Source organism: Aulonocara stuartgranti (genome assembly GCF_965226115.1).
Source record: "Aulonocara stuartgranti genome assembly, chromosome: 18".
Lineage (NCBI taxonomy): Eukaryota > Metazoa > Chordata > Actinopteri > Cichliformes > Cichlidae > Aulonocara > Aulonocara stuartgranti.
The window spans coordinates 13831835-13855163 of NC_138954.1; the positions used below are offsets into that span (position 1 = coordinate 13831835).

General features: G+C 39.3%; 2 protein-coding genes across 2 annotated transcripts in view; both read right to left on the reverse strand.

Annotated features, from left to right (window-relative positions):
• Positions 1-463: 463 nt before the first annotated feature.
• Positions 464-12437, reverse strand: stam (signal transducing adaptor molecule (SH3 domain and ITAM motif) 1). Its single transcript, XM_082513302.1, has 14 exons — positions 12071-12437; positions 9224-9308; positions 8984-9059; positions 8693-8788; positions 8421-8567; positions 7653-7743; positions 7195-7390; positions 6772-6866; positions 5953-6041; positions 5691-5778; positions 5481-5535; positions 5203-5356; positions 4842-4963; positions 464-4358 (listed from the first exon to the last, which is right to left on the reverse strand). Exons 1-14 carry the CDS (start codon positions 12108-12110, stop codon positions 4127-4129), a joined length of 1566 nt encoding a protein of 521 aa, XP_082369428.1. The 5' UTR covers positions 12111-12437; the 3' UTR covers positions 464-4126.
• A 1456-nt stretch (positions 12438-13893) lies between these two features.
• Positions 13894-23329, reverse strand: part of colec12 (collectin sub-family member 12) — a 31578-nt gene continuing 22142 nt past the window's right edge. Inside the window, exons 3-10 of the mRNA XM_082513123.1 lie at positions 21927-22049; positions 19373-19459; positions 18189-19232; positions 17164-17724; positions 16250-16392; positions 16012-16121; positions 15784-15926; positions 13894-14842 (exon numbers count right to left, since the gene is read on the reverse strand). Of these exons, the coding sequence (XP_082369249.1) occupies positions 14823-14842; positions 15784-15926; positions 16012-16121; positions 16250-16392; positions 17164-17724; positions 18189-19232; positions 19373-19459; positions 21927-22049 (2231 nt within the window). The 3' untranslated portion in view covers positions 13894-14822. The remainder of the gene's footprint in view (positions 14843-15783; positions 15927-16011; positions 16122-16249; positions 16393-17163; positions 17725-18188; positions 19233-19372; positions 19460-21926; positions 22050-23329) is intronic.

Consider the following 23329-nt stretch of genomic DNA (forward strand, 5'->3'; position numbering starts at 1 on the left):
TTTCACACAAACAAATACCGGTCCTGCTGCTGGGTTTACACCCCCTCTCCTTCCCTGTTAAGCTCTCTTTGCAGTTGCAGGCCCATTTCCTGGTTTGTCCTCCACACTCTGGGAATTGCGCTGGGAGACACAGCAGTGCGCTGGGAGACTACCTGTGCAACCTGAACCAGCTGCAGCAAAACCAGAGAAAAATCAGTCAGCAGGGAGAGAGCAACAGTCTGCATCGACCACCTGCACAGTCTTTGCTGTTTTGGAGGGGTTATTTGGTCGTTGCCTAATCACTGCACCTGTTGTCACACTGAGTCACACCAAAGCAGGTGAAACTGATTCATGGTGGTTTATACTTCTTAACATGACGGACGGATCATCCTATAAATAACGCAGACTGTGTGTGTCATACTGTGATAATCAGGACTACTCTTACTTGCATAAATATATGAACACAATATCAAGCCAAGTGAAGTCATTAGTATTCTGTACATTTGGCCTGGTTTTATTGTGAATACCAATTAATAAGTATGGTTAAAAGAATACATACAAACAGCAGGGTACACCTTTAGACGGAACCTTTACAATAATGTTGCTTTAAAACTAAAAAAAAAAAATGGCAGCATCTCAGTCCTGTACAAAACAAAAAAAACCACATCAGGTTACAGTCCAACTCTGGGGGTGCAACAAGATGTGACATTTGGATGATACGTGACAATAAACTGGCTCCTATGGTCCCAGAACAGCTGCTACTTTGATATTTTTAACCCTCTTTGAACAAACAGATTAATTTTCCATTTCGCTCCTGATTTTAGTTGAAGGCAACAAAACAAAGAAACAAAAAATATTCCTCATCTTTCTAGCGCTCAATTAAGGAACTGGAGGTACAGAGCTTAAAACAAGTCGCTTTGTAATCTCACAGTGGTGTCGAGAAGTAGGAAGTTTGAAACATAGTACCTCCTGAAAAACTTAAACAACACCAATTTGTTAGATCAACACACTAATTTCACCAGAAATTGAACAATTCTTAATAATTCCTTCATGTAACATCATTTGATGTCAAATACAACAGATAAATTAGTTTCCTTTTTTATAGTCCAGTCAGTTTTTGTAAACATGAACTCTTTCCCAAAGGCTTTGTCCGAGTAGAAGCAATATAAATTAGATAAATATGAAGAATAAGGTGAATACGGTAGGATATGAGGAGCAGACCTGTACATTTGATCTTGAATGACTTACATAGCGCTAACTGTTTAGCTTAGGGAGACTTTGGTAAAGAGCCGTTTACAAATCCTGACTCTGAATATTCAGAATCAGAGACACCTTCAGGTAGAATCTGTATTAGTGTTAACGGACAGGTTTGAAAAGCATGGAGGGGTTCAGTCAGCTTTTACATTATCATTTGAGCCTACAGTACATCAAGCATGTATCAAACACAGAGAGAAATGTCCATGTTCTTGTGTAAGCAATTAAATATACAACTAAGTTAGACAGAATATTACATATCCTGATCTATTCTCTGAATACATACATCCTTCACTGCTTCTCCATTTAAAATATCTTAACAATAATCAAAACATGAATTAAAACGTACTACAAAAAGAAAAAAATAAGCATTTATTTTTCCAACACTAACTAAAGAAATGCTTTAAAGACACTGGGGAGACACTGGGGCTCTCCCACTTAGTAGCCAAGTCTGTGGTGCGGGTTTGCTAACACAGCCCCTGATGGGTACAAAGCAAAGCCATCAAAAAAGATGCGTAACCGCCCGATTTAAAAGGAAAACTCTGCAGTATGAATTAAGCAGTCAGTCTTGTTTCTTTGAGAGGAAAAAAAACAATGCAAAAAGAATAGAAATAAAGAAATATACCATTTTGTTTTCAGACACTTTTTCCCTGCAACCACTTTGTGCTCTTTGGCTCGACACCTTTCAACACATCTGGAAAATCCCGACTGCAGAGTTCGCCTTTAAGGCTGAGAGAAACAGCCGGAGCTGTGCTAGCATACAGCTCCACCCATGAGGTCATCATGTGGCTTCACTACTAGTTCAGTACAGTATATACAAGAGTTATGTGCATGCTTCAGTTCCTCTACTTTCTTTTCTCTCCAAAAACAAAGTGGCTTCAGTTTTCAGTACTTCTAAAATTTGACAACATATACAGAATGTAAGAGTATCCTGATGTTTTCAGCAGACCAAAAGTCCTTTAACTAAAAAAAAAGAAGAAGAAGAAGAAAAAAAGTTGACACCCCTTTCTGAGACATGATTAGAACTATAGTTTGTTTAAGTGGGTGAGAAAGCTGTGGGACACTGTCATTTTATTTCTATGTCAGTGTGTGAATGAAGGAAAATGATCACACACTACTACAGGATACGTGAACCAAGTAGTGCAGCTGTGTCTGTATGTGCATTCGCTGCTGTATGCCAGCCTGTAGTGTGCATCGTGTGTGTGCAGTCTCAGTGTGTGTACTGAGGGTGGTGTGAAGCTGTGTGTTTGTGTGTGTGTGCATATATTTCACACTTGATCAAATAGTAATTGCATTTTTTTAAATAGCTAGCTAGAAGTGGGAAACTGACATTTCTTCTTCTTATTTTTAAGTTGTTGTGTAAGAACTATTAAATTTAATAATACAGGGAAAAAAACAAAACTAATGGCATATTCTGAAGTCAAGCTTCAGCATTAAATATTGGAAGAGAGAATCTAATATTTAAAGAGTATTTGTTTTGCTGAAAAACAACCCTTTTATGCATGCAAATTTAACTCCATATGTACTAAAAAACAACTTCTTAGCACCAAAGTTTTAGTTTTTCTTCTAGGAACTAATTGGAAAAAAATGTTTTGTAACTCAGTGTTGCCATAATTGTTCAATAGTCTGAAATAAATACAAAGCAATTAATGCCATAATGGTTTTGCATGTGACAAGAAAAAATTTGAATGCATGTATTGCTATCAAATCTAGATTTGAAGTGATCGGGCTTGAGAGATGGAAACTGAAAGCCGCTCCATACTTTTATATCTGTGACTCAGTGTAGTGTGAGCTCTTTAAATAAATCCCCATGATCACTTCTTTACTGGTAAGAGAAGCAGAACTGTGTATTTAAAGCTGGAGTGTGGGACCTTTGCATAAAAATGAATGTCTGCTATAGTCAAGGCTATTAGCACCTGATAAAACTCTCTAAACTTTGCAGTTTATTGAAGTTTGAAATGTGAGATGTGTGGCGAAATAGCCAGAGCTAAACTTTGGGAGCTATGCAGTTGGAGTTGGGCTAGACGTATGGCAGATAGAAACTGAATCCTTAGTAGATTTACGCTTCTAATTTCTTTGAATACTCTGGATGAAAAAAAGAAAAGAGTTCACCAGTCAGATGAGAGACTAAGATCTAAAAAAGAAAGATGCGATCTTTCTGGCTATCTGAATAGTTGTTTAAAAAGAAAAGAAAGTTTATCCAACTATTTCTTTTCCTAAAATACATTGTTCCCTTATTTTACTAGCACCTGGTAGGATGTAGTGTCTACTACCACCAGAAGATGATGGGACTGCACCTAGAAACTGTTTGCAAGCCAAAAATCACATAACCAACAAAATCAAACAAAAACAGAAGAATAAAGACTCGCATCTAGTTGGCATCAGGCTTGTAGAGCGTTTCGTATTGTGAGATTTGATGCTTGTATAAACAAGAGAAACACGGAAAGCCAACAACAATGAACACTCTCCAACTCCTTCAAAAAATAAATGGAAGTCCAGTGTAAACTCCGCCATATAAAAGTAGTATGTCAAACGTCTGCTAGACATATGCGCAGTCATTTGACAGCAGCATGAATCTTCAAATAACAGGTTAATGCTTTTCAGTGAAAATCAAATAATATTTTTGTTTAATTACTCTGACTGCCAGAGGAAGGAAATTAAAGTTCTGCACTGCAGCTTTGACTGTATATCGGCTGAATACAACAGAAAACATGCCAATGTTAGTTTACTCTGTTTAAATTGTGTTTTAATTGATCTGGTGTCAACTTATGCAATAAAAACACATTTTCAACTATAACTATTTGATCAGGTCTGGTTTTTTGTGAGTGTGTGGTTGTGTCTGTATGTAAGAGTGCATATGTGCCTGTGAGGATATCAGTGAGCTCCGGTGGCCCTATAACAATGCTTTCTCTGAGAAGGGGGCCTGTGGGACATCTGTGGAGGGTGCTATGCTCACGCCAGAGGCAGCGCTGTAGTTTGCGGTCTGCGTCATGCCTGCGGGAGTTGTGCATGGTGCTGGGCCAGGGTTGCTGGCTGGATTCTGGTAGGACTGAACATCTGCTGGTGCCATGCCGCCTGGAGCTGCAGTGTACACAGGCGGCTGGCCCATGTACATATGAACGTCACTGTGAAAAGAATGATGGGGAAAAAGTGAATATTATACTACATCAAGTTATTTTAACACTAGTAAACCTCTGTCTGTTTAAGAACAGAACTGTTGTGGTGTGTAAGGAATTGCTCAATGGTGAGAAATTACTGCTTTCAATTCCAAGTACAGCAAATACTTTGATTTAAAATGTGGAAACCAAGATTCAATTTCAATGAGGAAAAACCAGAAGTTGTTCAGGTATTTAAGAAGGCTTCGTCTATAACGCTGGAACAAGTGAAAGTCTGGTTCTGCAGCTGAGTAACAGCCTCTGATACCAGCGGAAAATTTACCATATGTAAAAATAACTTAAAGAATAAGTGAAACGTGAATTTAATTAAGCATTTAAATGTATTTGCCATTTTTCATCTCACATAAAAGAGAGGAGAACAACAGCGGAAACTGATAATCTTAGTATTTGTACTGTGTGCTGTAGCAGGACCGTGGGTAACCTCAAACTCACCTGGGAACTGGTTGACCAGGAATGGGAGTTCCAGGAGGAAGTTGCTCCATAGGAACGGTATAGCCTTGCACCCCAGCACTGCTCATGGCATATGAACCTGATGCAGGCTGACCAGGGTAGACCTGTGGTGACAAATATAAACATAAAGTAAATATTAATATTCAATCAGCTTTAAAGTCCTTGAAAAAATGACAACACCTAATGTTGTCTGTGTAGATTCTCAATCATTCAGGTTCATGGTAATCTATCTTTTCTTTCCAAGCGTCTTAGACTTCCCAGTGTTGGTACTTCCCTTTCAGAATGTAGCTGCTTCTCAAATTAAAAAAAAAAAAAAAAAAAAAGAAGTTTGTATTGACTTCACCTGTTGTGCGGCGCTGGCAGGCTGCTGCATGTAATACTGTTGGCTCTGCAGCTTGGCATACATGGCATAGACGGGATCTTCATTCATCAGCTTGGCATATAAAGACAGCGCTTCCATCACCTTCACGTTCAGCTCTGACAGTTCCGAGTGCTTCCTGGTGATACAAACAATCAGCAATCCATATCTTGTCAAACACCTTCTGCATGTTATTCGCTTCTGCTGAGCTTACAATGTTCTGAATTTCTATGAATAAAGCACGCCACATCAACACAATGTACCTGTCAATATCCTCCAACTTCTGATCAATGAGGGGCCCCATTTGATTGCAGGCACCTGATGAAAAAATTGTTTAAATCTCTTTCTTTGGCTGACAGAAATCCACCTTTTCCAAAATGCAGCATGTGTACAATGTTATTAAATAGTTTTCTTTCACTTCCATATACTCATATTTTGCATAAGAAATTAATAAATAAGTGAATGAAAATTACCTTCAAGCTGTAATAATTCAACACTGTCAGACTGGTTGTCTGTTGGATCCGCACTTTGAATCATTTGCAGTAACTGGTCCATTTTGTCCTGAGGAGATGTGATAAGTATCGGATAGATGTGAGATCATTTCACAACTTAATCCAGAAGTAATAAAGTTTTTTATCTTATACTGGAAGAGATTTTTTTATTTACTGTAGCAACTTGTGACCTTAATAAATCTGAATGATCTGAGTAAGAAAGCGCACACAGCAGAGCACTCACCTCGTCTATGTACACTGGCTCCTGTTCGGGCTCTATGGTCTCTACCTGAATGTCCTCACTGAACTGTACTGTCTTTTTCTCCGTCTTCACTGTGGGTTTTCAAGCAGCCGTAGATGCAGCAGGAGAAAAACAACACAACAGTGGCAGTGGTCAGCAACGCGAACGTAAGAGATAAGAACAAACTAACTTAATCACCTGTAATGCTCTGATAGAAGCATGCAGCACAGGAACAGATATCAGATAAAAATAGAAGTTACGAGCTGATAAAAGTTTTTCTTTAACTCGAATTACAAGAAACGGTGGCACACAGCATGAAGGCAGTAGAAGTGCAACAGCATGATGTACATACCCAGTATGCAAACCCACAGAATCAACAATATGACAAAGCCATACAATCATCAAGCAATAACAACAAAGGTTATCTTAACCAACAAAAAGTGGATGTGATGAAAAAGCCAGAAAACTCCCAAGAATAAATTTTTAAGACTACACATTTCTGTGGAAACAATGAATTAGATAGAACAGAGCATCAAGATACCAACATATGAATATGAATGTTGCATTTCAGAGGGCTCTGTAATTATACCAGAAAAAGATTTGGTACATAAGAAAAGAGTATCAGCAGGAGAAAGTGCTGATCACACACTGCTTGAACTCCTTCCCAGAAATTTAGGCAGTGTTATTTTTTCAGTACCTATTTTGTGTCTCTTACTGCACTCTGCTCTCTGGATATCACACTCCCAGATCTATAAAGCAATGCTGCTAATGGACTAAATGGGCTCCCAAAGAAACAGCAATGATTCAAGTGTGTGTACTCACTCATCTCAGGCTCTGCAGTGAGATCAGCAGTGACAAAGTTGGAGGGAAACAGCCCCACCCCCTGATATGTTTCCCCTTTCCACCAGTTTGGGTCACTGGGAGAAAGAAAACAAAAAGCCCATTCAATTATGAGAAGAATGTTGCCTTTAGTAATTGAATTTAATCCTTAATAATTTCATTGGCATTTTACAAAGTCATTTCCAGACCTCTTTAAAGCATGAATACATAGATGTGATGTTTAAAACGTATTTTTCTTTTGAGTTCATGGATTCTGTGCTTTTCTAAAGAGCATTTCAAAAAGGCTTCAAAGAGAACAGCCATCCAAATTAGAACGCAACATAGGCCCGGGAAATCTGCTCACTATTATATACTGAAAGTCCTGGTTTGTTGTGTGCTCTTGATTATATTTGTGTAAATGTTCACCTATCGTCCAGGATAGTGATGATTTCTCCCGACTTAAAGGTGAGCTCATTGTCCTCTGCAGCCTCAAAATCGTAGATGGCACGGACTTTTCTGCCGTCAGACTTGTGTGAGGAGAGCAGGGTGGAGGTGTTTGGGTAAAGACTCGACATTGAGGTCTGCGGTTGCTGACGCTGCTCCTTCAGAGACAACTCGATAGCTGCACACAAGAGAGATAATAAGATAATCACAAGAGTGTGATTGTGTGTTTGCCCTTGAAAACCTTGTGGAACATCTGCAATTCATTAATCCACAATAACAGGGGGAGTTTTTCAAAGCCAATAAACAACAGTTAAAATGTGTTTAATGAACATGCTTCTAATGCACTTCTATGTGTGTCTGAATACTAAAAAGAGTCTTTATACAAGAGTCCTTTACAAAAACTGTGCACTGCTCTGATTATCTGATAGAGTCCTCTTTACCTTTGGCCAAATCCTCCTCTTCTTTTTTGTTTGTTGATGTGGAGGGATCCTTTGCCACTAAAGCTGGGCTTGCTTTTGCTTGCTCAGCAGCCTGTGAAGACAATAATCATGTGCTTCACATAAATAATGACTTACACTCATGACTCAAAAGAATAAAAGAACGGGGATGGATTTTGAGCAAACCAAGAGAGATACTAGCATTACAAATAGAATGAGCCAGAACTTAAAATTCTGATCTTAACCACTAGCGCTGCAACGATTCGTCGGCATAATTGATGACATAGACTATAAAAACACGTCGACGTGGAATTTTAAAGGATTTCCCAGAAAACAAAGTTGAATGCAGACTGTCAAAGCAGAGCTTTTCCTTCCACAGCAGCACGACTGCAGTGCACCAGAATGTAAAACGTCAGCAATCTGGAGCTGTGACGTCAACTCTGAGTGGGTCAGTTTTAGAGAGTTAAGTTAGTGTGTCGCTTTGATACCTTGTTTATATTAATGTTTTTACAGGAATGTTTATGTTAGCTTACCTGTCGTAAGGTAAAGATGATGCTTGTTGAGCGAACATCATTTCAGTTTTGTTAGCTAATGAGTGAAATGCGATAGTAAAGCATTAAACAGGAGTCGCTACACTGTTTCCTAGTTTTTGTTTTTCTCACATTAATATTAGCGTTTATTCTGAACAGTAAACATTTTCCAACTTACGTCAGGTATGTATCCACTGCAATTGTGGGGGTGGGGTATAAACCACCATACTCATATACCAACCTGGGAGCCCACAGCAGGGAACGTGACACCCTGTTCCCGTAAATTCTTGATCATTGCTGAGATCAGGCTGAGCTGCGGATCATTGCGGAAGTCTTCCGCCCACTCCACCATCAGGGCCTTCAGCTTCTCGCAGACTTTGGGGTGGCCCTGGAGAACACGCATTAAAGCATTTTATGCCAACACGGATCAAAAGTGAACCTTTTTGAAGAAATCCCACATAGTTAATGTGGCTTATTTGGACAACACACAAGAAAGTGAAATTTACCACACACCTTGTTTAAGACATTACTGACTTCACTGGCAAACTCTCTGGAGCACACCTCCAAGTGGAAAATTTTCCCACAGTTTGAGACACAGGCACCGAGAAGCTGCGAAGACAAAGTGTACATCCTCTTCATGAACCTCATGAAGTAAGTAAACACCTGAAATACTTTTGACATACGTAATTTATCACTTATAAAAGAGTAAATGTGGTTACTTTATTAGCTTATAGCTTAGTGTCATTTAAGAAATAAGTTATCAAACATAAACAAAACATGGCTGTTTGTTAAGAGTCTGCTTACAGTCAGTGCCTGCATGGCTACGTGAGGGTCCTTGTGGTTCACTCTTCTCATTATAGAGCGGAGGCATTCTTTGGGCCTGGAACAGAACAGCACAACTCAAAGGTTTGAGAAGGTTAAGCTATATTAAGCTCTTCTTTTAAACTTCTTTAGACTTCCTTGAATATATATTCTAATGATCCAAAACTCAAAAATATAAAATAAATGTGTTGGTATGCCTCAGAATGAGGAAAGTTAACTGACCCAGTGCGTGACTGCCCTATCTTGTCACATATGTCCAGAATGAGGCCCCAGTCCTCAGCAGTGTTCATCTCACTGGTTGCTTTCTCTGCAGGAAAGAAGAACACCAACCGGCGTGAGAAGAAGTCTTTACAGCAAAAGCATATTTTTTCTGCATGACTGTATTTAGAGATGGGAAAGAAGAGACATGGGAATTCTGTAGAGGAGTAATAAAGCTACTGTAATCCTACAAAAAAAAGAAAAAAAAGAATCACTGTTGTAAACGGTCCGTGAGAATCCTCTTTTCATGATCATGTTTGGTATTGAGAAATCAAAACAACAAGATTACTATGTTCCTCTACACATAAGCATAAACATGATGAGATACAAAGGGCTGACAATATATGAGAAGTGCCCCATCAACACTACCGCACTACAGTGAACACAATCTAACAGCTCATGATCTGCGAAGACTTCACCTGAAGTTTATCTAAGGATCAGTGCATTTCAATCAGCAGTGGGTTCTATTTGCCACTTAAGAATTGTGTTTTTGGGGTTTTCCTTCCAAATGAAATGGTTAGTCTTGCATCTACTCTGTGTGTTTGACTCCTCTGGTCTTGGAAGCAGCTTCATGTTTTACCAAGTACCACTTGTGCAATTTTGAGCAGATAAGGTGTTTAACAAGAACATTTTAGATTTAGATTAAACAGATGTTAAAATGCTTTGTCTGACAACATTTTAACATCTTCTTGAATGTTGTGCCAATAATATTTAGCCAATAATAAACATCAGTCAGTGGCATCACATAGCAATCAACAGCGCTGATTTTTCAGGGTTGCAGTTGGGCTGGAGTCTATCCCAGCTGTCATAGAGCAAGAGTCTAAGTTAGCCCTGGACAGGGTCCCAGTCTATTACAGAGCTAAGTGTATTCCAAGTATAAACATAGGAATGGAAATAAGATGTGTAAATAGCTGACATTGCTTTCTAACATGAGTCATCAGTTGCTGTTACTGGGAAGTAGAAGAAATAATTGGGAAGTAATAAGTACATTAAAAAGTGTTTTTTTTTTTTTTTTGCTTCTTTTGCTCTTGACAAAAGAAGCATTAGAAAAATATACCCTAAATATACCCTAAACAAGATTGGAAGTATTAGAGATGGACAGAAAGCCAAAATTCATTATCCTTGTTATGTGGCACCCAGTTTTATCTACCTGCCACACCTGACTGTGTTCAAACCATAAAGAACCTCTTTGAATGTTTGGAAGATCTGGAATCACAGATGTAAAAAACAAAAACAAACCCTTAAACTAAAGAAAGAAACTAAGAAAAACTGAAGTTATTTTATTCAGACCCCCAAGCTACACAACCATCCTCAGTGAGGCAGATAGTCCTTTAACCAGACAATCTTTGTGTTTTTATGAGACATTCCGTGAATTTTAGCAATCAAAGGAATGTTGTGAAGGAGAGCTTTTACCAAGTGAAAACCACTGCTAGAGCCAGTTCTGTTATCCAAGCCTTTACCAAATCTCACCTGGTCTAATGCAATTCTCTGTATATAGGATTGCCCAATTCCACGCTTTCCAGTTGGTTCAAAACGCAGCTGATTGACTCTTGTACAAAGAAAAGATAGCTCATCGCTCCTGTTTTAGTTGAACTGCATTGGCTGTCTGTGAAGTTTCCAATAAATGAGTTTCACAACAGATATTTTTTTTGTCTGTAGGTCACCAACTCATTATCCCAACAACTTCTCTCAGTGCCCCTTACTTGACTGAAAGCTAAAGGCAACCAGGCAAATGTGGTTACTGCCACTGGCTCTGGAATAATCTGCTTCCCCAAATAAGAATCTGATCAACAGCTGATGATTTAAATCAGCTCTAAAGATTTATTTACACTTGCTTTAATTAAGTCTGAGGTCCCTCATGGTTTGATCACACTCACTGCAAATGTCTTTTTTCCACCCGTTTTAGTTGACTAGTAATGTTTTTTATTCTTATTTCTGACGTTTTTTTCCACTTATTATTTTTCATTATGTTGACTGACTATGTGAGCCTGTAAAGCACTTTGGCTGCTGTCATGTCATACAAAACAGTATAGTGAAGTAACAGATGCTCACAACAGTAGTAAAAGCCAGGAACAGAAGAGCACGATCAGTTAAAGGCTGGTTTGTTTGATCAAAACAGCATTTACTGCTGGGTTTGGGCTTGAGGCTGTGTATGGGGCTGTGCAAGTGAACGGTGTTGTGTATTTTTCATCTATATGAAAACTACACGCTCTACATGAAAATTAGGTGGCTAACCACTCGACAAAGATCAAAGAGACGACAGGAAATACAGCGATACTCTGTGGTTTCCCATAGCTCCGCATCCTCTTTCACTTCCACTCACTGTGAGAGGTCAAGCACATAATTGTGGTTAGTTAACAGAAGATGGGATACATAAAGGTAGCCAGTGATATGGCTTGCTAACTCAATTCAGTGATCCGATGACAAGCCTGTGTCTCCGCCTTCATTAAGAGTTGGCCTGACTTAAATAATACACGTAATACATCTCGAGAATAACATCACCAGTTTAGGATGCTTTCGCCAAACGGTCACTTGCTGTTTGCTAGCTAAATATACACATAGGATAGGGGAGCAAGCTAGCCATCTATGCTCCTCAAAAACAAGCAAAACAGACATCAAAATTAATATCATGGGCTTCAGGTTGTCAGTTTACACAACCTACAGTATGTACCAAACGTTACCCATATACCAATAATATATATCCAGTGGCTAAGTGAAATGTTGCCCACAGCTGGAGAACACAAACAAAGCTGTTTGGTCACAGTTACTTAGCTAGCCTGCTAATAACAGCCTCCAGTTGTGATTACTCACCAACATCTTGGTCAAAGGGGTTAGTCGTGAAGAGAGGCATCGCTTGGTGTATAGACGACAACAGATTTCGCCTTTCCCAGATATTTTCTTTCCCTCTTTTTTCTTATTTCATACAATACAAATGCATAGTAACGACAACCTAATGGGTATCAAAGGCAGCTAACTGATTCTTTTCACACAGTCACTCCTTCGCCAGACGGCAACAAGCAGGGCATTCTGGGTAATCGAAGGAGCCCTCACTGTATTTAATAAACGGTTATAAGCTTCTACAGTTTAACACTCCCTGTCGGACTACTGTTCATCCCTGTGTGCTGTCTGCAAACTAGAGAGAATGAATCATAAGTCACCAATTGTCCTTGGCATAGAAAAAAATAACATGTCATCGTCAGGTGATGTCGATCACGTGACAAAATGTGACTGTGAGGCTGCAGCGCGTGAAAATGAGTAACGCATAAAGACTTTAATCTTGTAGTTAAGAGGATTTGTGTGGCGTAAGTGAAGCAATAAATGAGTAATTACTAATTTAAGTAATTAACAGTGGTCTAAACTAAACTACATTAACCAATATGTAATTCTAGCACAGATGACATTAACTGCTTGATGTCTACAAACCTTTTAAAATTGAACAGAGACAAGAAAGAAATATTTGAGATATTTATCCAGTTATATTACTGGATATATTATCAGTTTAAAGCAGCGGCATCCAGAATCCCTACACAGAAACAGAAACTTTATCAAATTACCCCAATATTGAAGTCTTCACTGGGTCCTGGTTCCACCCAGGATTACGTTTAAAATCTCTGTTAGTTCATACAACTCTCAGTGGTTTGCTCTTCAAGTACATCTCTGACTTGCTCAGTAAGACCAAGTGGACCTCTCTAGAGAGGTGCAAATCTTTTAACTATTCCCTGAGTTGGACCTAAATGCGCTGAGGGTGCTTTGCATCACTGTTGTCTTGTCCTTTGGACCAAGATGCCTAAAGTCAAGACACAACTGTGTCTATGTTAAAGTTCTGTTTAGTTGATAATTAGTTGTTAATTGCTTTAGGACATTACCGAGATACAGTTTAAAAATGTTTTTATAATGTATGGAAAGCACACTGAGTTTAATTAAAAGTGTATATATGTGTATATATATATGTATATATATATAAATAAAACTGGCACCAATATTAGCATATATATAATTCAAGTATATTTTTGAAAAAATTATACATTTTAAGAATTTTGTTAGTGCTTAGAACAAGTATATAATCTTAAAAAAGGTATTATTGTCAGTATTTATTATTTTATGCATTTTTCACTTTTTAGACAAAGCATACATATCAAAAAACAAACAAACAAACAAACAAACAAACCCCAAAACATACAAATCTACTTTAGTACATCTGAAATTTTCTATCTGAATATAGACTGAATATTACATTATATAAATCCATTATTTAGTCAATGTGTTGTAATTGTCAATTTATAATATTAGCATGTTATTATTATATTATTAATACAATAGTATGTAGGTTTAGGCAGCATCAGTGATGTTCACACACTCTGTCTAGAGTGTGTGAAATATGTAAGTTTAGCTGTAGTTTAGATTTTTTGTAATATTTTGCTACTTTTTCTCAAAGTACTGATGCTATACTGTTATACACTCGTTTTATTGAAGACAAAATAAAAATGCAAATAAGACATAAATAGCAGATTAGCAGTAATATTTGAAATTTAAAGTCTCTATTTTCCTTCAGTTTTTATGTGTAAACACTTGGCATTTCATGCTAACCAGTCTGCACACATTTACTGAAATATTTTATGGACAACAGTCAGTGATTCCACACAAATTTTTTCCCAATTTTATTGTGTTAAGCATTCTGACCCGATCCATCGGAATGTGGTGATTGAATGAACTCACAGATGAACCTTAAACTGGATTAAACATTGCTATTCAGTCCATAAGATCAACAAAAAAAATTGATTATACAAATTATAATGTTTCGCATATTGCATTTGGCATAATGAAGAAATCATCTGATAATGGATACATTACAAACCATGTGCATATGGATCATGTATATATCAGATTAAGATAATACTGGCAGGTCAAAGTCCAAGAAATACAGTCCTTTGTAAGGCAGCAACACTGCTCACATCAGCAATCAATTCTCCCCCAACCTCCAAAAAAGCACTGAAAAAATTTACTCTACTTTTCTTTCTTTTTGTTAGGTTACAGGTATTTATTGGGCAATGATGACAAGTGGTTGCTCACCATGTTTGTGGGAACTTGTAAACAAATGATAATTCTATGATTCTGTGGAGTATTTTATCGGATACAAAGATTTGAAGTATACTCTGACAGTTTAAATGTGTAAAGACTGAGTAACTGAACAAATCAAACAATATCAAATTCAGTTCCAACCAACTAATTGTCATTTGTAAAATATTATTTACAGATACACATGTACAACTGTGGCTGCATCAGCCTAAATAAATGAAGATACTCATGTTTTTTCAGTACAAAATCGAAATTAATACAACAGTGGAATGGCTCTGTGTTTGCTCTGCCTTTTGCATGGTACTATGTTGTAAAGTGCCTTTAAAGACAAATAAAAGTCCAAGTGTCAGTGATGCTCCACTGGGCTGGCTTTATCAGAGTCTTCTAGTCACGTAGTGCTTCTCCGCATGGCCCTCGTTATAGTGACGTCTTCAACCTCTTCACCTTTCTCCTGAAAGGAGACTGATCACTACTTCTTAGATGGATGCTATAAAACTGGAACTTTCACTGTGAAGAGAACAAAAAAATACAACACATTTTGTATCTGTATCTCTGTGTGTGCGCCCAAGATGTTGCATTTACAGTTATAGCTCTCCCAGCGACATTTTGAGGTGTTATTGTATGAAAAAACAGCTATTAATGATGACTAAGCTCCACTTAGCAGGGGATGTTCACTGTTACAGTGCATCCAGAGAGTATTCACAGTGCTTTACTTGCTCCACATTTTGTTACAGCCTTATTACGGGGCGACCGTGGTTCAGGGGGTTGGGGAGCGTATCTGTAACCGGAAGGTCGCCGGTTCGATCCCCAGGCTCTCTGTCCTGGTTGTTGGTCCTTGGGCAAGACACTTTACCCTACTGGTGTTGGCCAGAGGGGCCGATGGCGCAATATGGCAGCCTCGCTTCTGTCAGTCTGCCCCAGGGCAGCTGTGGCTACAACCGTAGCTTGCCTCCACCAGTGTATGAATGCGAGAGTGAATGAATAGTGGCATTGTAAAGCGCTTTGGGTGCCTTGAAAAGCGCTATATAAATCCAATCCATTATTATTATTCTAAAATAGATTAAATTCTTTCTTTGTGTGTGTATATGTCTCTGTGTGTATATCTATATAACTATAAAATAAACTAGACTGTTTATTTTTCTTTTGAAAAACTTAATAAAATATATTAAGGTGATCTTGAATCAGTCCAATTTGAACAGGGGATCATAATTACTGGATCTGTTTAGATAAACAAAACTGCATCAGTCTACAAAAGAACAGCGTAAATGAATGTAGTATAATTTTTTAAGACATTACACATTTGTGACACATTTTAAAAATATACATTTGGAGTTGAATAAACAAACTTGGTCGTCATATGGGCTTTGTTTCCAAAAACACAAATTAAGCAACTATGGAAATACACACAAATAGGAAATTTAAAAGTCCAATATGAAGAAGGTACTAACTGTCAAAGGCATGTTCACAGATGAAACCAATGCGGTCAGTGCAGTAAAAGTCATTCCAGTTGGCCTCATGGATAAGGCCAGCACAGTCCTCGCCGTCTTCGTGACCATGCTTCCAGTTATCAGGTTGGCCAGGCTTCCACTTCCTAAAAACAACCACAAAGACACTTGGTTACACTTTGTTAAAATTGTCCTGTACAGTTAAAATACATACACAAATTTGCAACTCACGTGAAAACTGGTATGGTTCCATCTACCCACTTCCAGACATTTTCCTCCTCTCTGTCACTCAGTCCAAGCCAGAAATATCCTTTTCCTGTGATGGCTTTTTTTACAAATTGCTAGAGGTAGAATAGAAAAGAAGATGTAACAAGAAAAAATGTTTATAATAATGTTTTATGTCAATTTGTGCAATTGTTTAAAATTAGCAATAGCTTTATATGGAATATATGGATGTAATTTAATTTACCTGTTCTTCACTGTTATTGATAATGAGCATATGAGCTGAACGATTAGTACAAAACCGGTTGGCCTCATCAAAGTTGAGCCTCTGTGAACCAGAAGAAAAGTAATAGCAGCTGTCTCCAAAGTTTCTGAATTCACGTGGACAACCTGGAAGAATGAATTACCACATACATGTTATCCAAGAAAACAAAATCACTAGAGATGCTGTTTAGATGGTACAAGGTATCAACATTTACAAAAATGTCCTGGTCTAATTTATCTAATCACTTGATTCTATCCATCCATCCATTCGCTTCCGCTTGTCCTTTTCAGGGTCGCGGGGGGTGCTGGAGCCTATCCCAGCTACCATAGGGTGAGAGGCGGGGTACACCCTGGACAGGTCGCCAGTCTGTCGCAGGGCCAACACACAGGGACAGACAACCATTCGCGCTCACATTCACACCAAAAAATCTAAATTGCCCTGAAGCAATTTAGATTTTTCAGTTAACCTATCCCCACAAAGTGCATGTCTTTGGACTGGGGGAGGAAGCCGGAGTACCCGGGGAGAACATGCAAACTCCACACAGAAAGGCTGGAGTGATGCTCAGGCTGGAGTGAACTCAGGACCTTCTTGCTGTGAGGCAACAGTGCTAACCACTGTGCCACCGTGCAAGATTCTATTTTATTTTATTTATTTAGCACCAAATCACAACAACAGTCACCTTAAGGCACTTTATATTGTAAGATAAAGGCCCTACAATACCCTAATACAGAGAAAACCACAACAAATAGACAACCTCCATCAATAAGCACTTGGTGACAGAGGGAAGGAAATACACCCTTCTAATAGGAAGAAACCTCAGAGCGCAGGCTCAGAGAGGGGCAGCCAACTGCCGTGAACGGTTGGGTTTGATGAGAGTGAGACAGGACAAAACTCACCAGGCTTTGGACTTGTGGCAACAGGAGGCTGGACCGACACAGAGCCCTGTGGTTCCTGTACTTGTTTAGAAGGTTGAGATGGTTTGGGAGGTTGAGTGACCGGACGGGGCTGAGTGGGCTGAGGTGGCTTTACAAATATGGGAGTTCCAGGAAGTCCTGGGAGACCGGGAGGACCTGGAGGGCCCATGGGTCCAACAGGCCCACGGGGTCCTTCCATACCTGAAGGTCCTGCTGCTCCTCTGGGCCCTTGTGGCCCGGGCGGTCCTGGCATTCCGGAAGGTCCATCCCTCCCAGGAGGCCCTGGAACCCCAGGGTCACCTTTCTCACCAGGGTTTCCAGGTCGACCACTAGGCCCTCTTGATCCTTTAGGTCCTACAAGACCTCGAGCCCCAACTGAACCTTTTGGACCTGCTGCGCCTGGTGGTCCGGCTGCACCTTGTTCTCCTTTAGGTCCGACCAATCCTGGCATTCCTTTGTCTCCTTTATCACCCTTTTGTCCCGTTTGGCCCATTGGCCCCTGAGGACCCCTATCACCTCTGGGCCCTCTTGGACCTGGTGGGCCTGAAATACGAGCAGATAAGTGAACTATAACTGATAGAACAATGTGTAACAATTAATGTTTACATGCACTGTCACACAAAACATCACACAAATGATTTCTTGTAATCTTATATTTCTTTTCTGGTACAAATGCATACTACAAATCAGAAGAGGTACAATCCTAGTCACTGTCAGAAGTCACAAATAATTCATAAATATGATTCTTCTTAAGACCAGAAGGTTGTAGACAATGTAACTTACCCCAAGAAACTGAAAACTGTTGTACTTATTTATTTAACAAAATGGAAGTGGAAGAAATCTATCTATATATTCTTATACTTTTCTATATTAATTAAAAATGTACGAGTTCCATACCTAGAATAATTAAATATACTTGTCATAATTTTCACAAATAATTGGAAAAGGTGCTTTATTTACATATGATGATGAAAAGCTCTAAATCAGGCACGCCAGGTATTCCTCACCTTGTAGGATGGTAAAGTTGGTGATAAGCTGTGTGTGCTTGCTGTCCACTAGCTTCATCTCCTCCATCACCATGGACAAGTTGTTGACTTCTCTGTCCAACCGGGCTGTTAGTTCATCCTGCTGGGCGCGCAGCTCTCTGTTGTCTGCGTTGGCCTGTGTCACACTTCCATTCAGTCCCACTAACAGGTCAGAGTGCTGCATTACTGTCTCAGCACAGGACCTCAGGCCATTCAGCTCGGAACTGATGACACCAAGAATCTGTGCGGCAAAGCTAATGTTTCCAGTCACGCGGTTCATGTCATTCTCGTGTCTGTCTAATCGTGCTTCCATTTTGTCAAACTTAAGCGAGGTGGCATTATCATGGTCTCTCTGGTGGTCCATCATCTCATGCAAGCTCTGGTCATGTCCCTCTGTGAGAGCTGAGGTATTCTGGATTTGGCTGGCTAAAGTGCTGAGCTGAGCTCCCAAGTCATTTAGAGCTTCTTCATTGTTTCTGGCCAAGGCGGAGTTGTTGGCTGCCAAAACCTGAAGGTTCTGAACTTTTTCCTTCAGCCACTCTGTGTCAGCCCGTGTTTGTCTGGCTGTTTGCTGCAGAATCTGATAGTCATTTTTCAGTTTCTGAACTTCCTGTCCTGCATTTTCAATTGTCTTCTGTAGTGTGCTGAGGAGATTGCGCTGCTGGGCCTGCGTGATGTTCAGCGCACTGACATCAATCTGAGTCTGGCTCTGTACTTTGACCTGGCTCTGTATCTCAGACTGGAGCCGTGCAGTGTCCGCCTCAAGGCTGTCAATCATTCCACTGTAAGAGATCAAGGTCTGCTTGATGCCACGCAGTGAAGCATCATTGTTTTCCATAAAACTCTGCAGTGAGACATGTGCACTTTCCGTATCACCTCCTGTTATCCTAAGTTCATCCAGCCTGTCGCTGTTACTTGTTGCCCTGTTTGCAATGCGCTGTAGTTGATTCTGTAACGCTTCCAGATCTGACTTGAAAGTCTTCATCTCACTAGTGGCATTAACTGACATCACTCCAGCCTGATCATCTGAAAAACAGTCACACACTGTTAATAGGACATACAAATATAGTATAGTGTCAAAGCCAAAACCTACTTTCTTGTACACGTCACTGAAATCTCTGCAGCTTTCGGCATCTATGATATAATCTTGTGTTACTGGAACTTACCTAGTTTCTTTAAGTCTGTCTCCACAGCAATGATCTTGCCTCCATAATTCTGCATGCCCTCTGTCATGTTGTCCATTTTCTCAACCACTAAGAAAAAATGAAAGCGACTGTCTTAAAGTTGAAGATAGATATAGTATATTCTGCAGAAGGGCTTCTTAACAGCAGAGGGCATTGTTACACTCATACTGCTGCAATGAAAAACTGGAAAAGTTAAACGCCACTGATGGGAACATGGGATTGAATGGAGTGAAAAACTTTCCTAACATTTTTCCTCACAAATTCCACTTCATCAGTGTAAATAATGTCAAACACATAATCAATACCACGCCAGCGCTTTACGACTCTGGTTCCACTTTCTCTCTCCTTACATCTGCAGGAAGAGTCTCCTCTCTTCCATGCTTTGTTTTTCTCTCAGCATGTGGGCGTCTAAATACTGAACTGGAAAACACCCTAAGCGTTCACTGTTATCATTCCAGGAGTGACAAAAACATGAAACAATAACATGCACTTGGGACAAACAAAAACAGCTTCAAAGAGCTGTTGGGTAACTGCTGAGAACTGAAGTTTGAAGGTAATCTCCTTTAAATCTGTCTTAGTTTCTCTGAAATGGTCACATGCTTTTCTTTTGGGTGAATCAGAAACACTCTATAAATTTATTCCATTGATAACAGTGAGAAAAATCTAGAATAAACTAGAAACACCTGCAAAACTCCCCACTAATCTTGAACATACCTTCTCATTCACCCCTGTTAATCTTTCCATCCTTTTCACATCCTTATATTGGAAAGGCACTGCGAGTTATATAAGGCTGCTAATTTAAGTAAGTCTTTTAGTAAGTCTGGCTGCCTATTGGGACAAGTTATGAGCAAAAGCTAGGCAGTTACCCAAACTGAGATTAACACTGATGAAAGCTGCTGGAGCAGACATTTAAATAAACAATTCTTTAACAGGAATTAAAGCATTAACTTGAAAAATAGCAGCATATCTATAACAAAGTGCATAGAAAAAAAAACATAGAATGCAGAGCTCAGATTGGTTTCTTGCACACTCAAAGTATTTTGGACACTCGCAGCAATTTGTGAGTTAGTCTGTAGTTCACGAGATAACAAATTGCAACCAAGCCATAAAATCTGCTTTGGGCTGTTAAGCCTGGGTAGTCGCTGCACAGTCATCTGGTAGACATTAGAGCCAAGACATCAAACTCACTTGGGCTTGACGCTAACACAGACGCAAAGCTGGAAGCCTAAAACAAACCTGACAGCACCTAATTCTGATTTAAATCTAAACTTGTGCAGTAGTTTGGATTAAGTCTTTCCCCATTAGGCAAATATGCCATCCGTTGCCTGTGGAGCAGGTAGGACTGTAGCAGTGTTTCACTCGAGGATACTTTCGGCATATTTTTCTGTGACTGCTTTGGACCACAAATGTGTAAGGCACAGAAAGCATTCCCCGATGATAACGCCTGAAATATGTGGAATTCCTGTCTGTTTCTATTTAATATTATTTCCATTGTTCAAACAGGGAGTAACAGCAGCATGCGTGCAGTAAGGACAGCGCCACACAATCTGTTTCCCATTTAGAGCTGTGGCTAAAGATGTCAAATATGGTGGACAGTAAACAACGGTTTCTGTCAACAGAGTGGTTAATCTTAGGCCAAAGCCTCTGGCTTGACTGTTAGTGATACAACCATTTAATTTTTTATCAAACATCAAAGAAAAAGACGAAGGCAGAGAGAAGCTGTGGGACCATGGGAGTCAGAAGGCAGGGCAGGAGTAAACAAAGGGAAAAAAAACTATAATTGTGCCAAAGTCAGACATCTTAATTCTCTGTCTGTCCAAAGTCTTTCCTGAAGTTGGCCTTATCATCCTTTCTGGACTTTCTAGCAAGATTTTGTGTACTGTATTTTCTGTTTGTTATCGTTCAATCTATTAGACAAAAAAAGGAAAAAAATCAACCAAGTTTGTGTGAAGAGAAAGAACTTCATAATAAAATTATACAGAATTTCATTCATACTGATCCCCTCTCACTTTCTGTGAATCACGTCATACTAAACCAGCAAACACACCTACAGGAGTACAATACAGGATTATACATCCAAGGGCAACAGGGCCAGTTGCTATGCCTTTTGACAGTCCAGGGGCTTGTACAAGTAATATCACCACAGCACAGAGGACAGGAACTTAATTCACATGTAAATATAAGGAAATGGCAAGAATATGTTTTTTACATTTACATAATTGGGTGATCTAATATGCCAGTCCGTGGAGGGGTAGTGAAGTAGTGAAGAATTAAATAAGTGTTCCATCATCTGTAGTTAAAGGAAAGTCTATGTATTTGGCTTAGAGCATCAATATTTCTTGGCTTGTAAGAAAGGGTCTAACTGAGCCACTCTGGAAAAACTGAGGTCACCATCTGCCATTCCACTTCAACCCGTTATGCACACATTGTGGGTTCAGTGTTGTCAGGTAAGTTGTTGTGGATGTCAGAAGCTGCAATCCAGCTGAAAACTAGAGTATTTGTTTAAGCAGGCATTTTAACTTCAGTTACGGCTTACCTTTGTATCCGAGGACAGCCACCGCTATAGCGAGCAGGGCACAGAGCACATAGAGGAGTGCGATGGCTGCCCTTAATGCCCAGTCATTTTTGCACTTGGTGCACTCTGTACCCTCCTGAATTCCTGTAACACACAACAGGGTCTGTGTCACAAACCAGTGAACAGTGTACAGCACTGTCTATTTATAGTTTATATATTTTATTCCGGGACAGTTGGCATGGGACACCCATAATGTCGTTGTACATTTACAATAATAATAAAGTGCTATTCTATTCTATTCTATTCTAGGTTGGCTGCAAGCAAGAAGAATAAAATTGCAGTAGTAACCCATACACGCTCCAGCTGAAGAAGGAAGTTCATAAAAACATCCCAAATGTTTTCATATAAAAAGTGAAACCACATGGATTCTTTCTTTTTTACGTCATCACTAAGTTTAGACCTGCGTGTCTGTGGTGGCACACGCTGTGCTTTTCTCAAGTTGAGTATCAATTGAAAACATTTGGCCCCATTAACTGGCAAGAAAACTCACTATGAAACTTTGAAAACACTGCACATGTGTTATCCATATGACTGAGGAACCAATACAAAACACTACTATTCCCCTTCTGTGTCATTGGCAACTAACCTAGAACACTGGGACAGTGAGATTTTTGGTCATTCGTGTCGCAGACGTTTACTTCTGCTTCCTAAAAATCCCCAACACTAAGTGATTTAATGCTAAACATTGTAGGCAGGTTGGTTGCTTGACTTTACTCGAATTGACAAAGTAGCATTTAGTAAGCAGAGATACAAGACAGCTGCCGTGAATTCACAACAGGCCAAAAAGCTCTTAATGGAAGAGGTCAGGTTATCAGGTTATCAGGTTATTTAGGAAAGGAGAATTTATGGAAAATTGTCACACATTCCCGATTTGGATGTTTGCAAACAAAATGTGAAAATCGTGCAATATCACCATCTGCCGTTACAAACAAATCACAGCAGCAGTGTGGATGCAGGGCTTACAGTTCAAACTTTAGTTATAACTAACATCAGGGTTTCTCTAGTATAATATCATACCATTATCATAACTCATCAATACAACTTAAGCTGCAACAAACTATTATTTAAAAGATGTTGTTAAAAGGTGTCCTGTACATAAGATTCATAAAATGTCATATTGCTATAGATAATCATAAAACAAAGTGGGTCTTCCATTTACTTTCAACATTGGTTCTATTATTTATAAAAACCGTGCACTCACTTAAGCAACTGCTGTGATCACTGAACACAGTGACACTGCTGAAAGATAAGACTGACTGGGGAAGAAAGTGCAGCTATCATACAGACTGTAAGCAAGCTAAATGTTTGGAGAGACTGGCTACCACTTCATTTGAAGGACAAAGGAAGCAGCGGTATGGATAAAG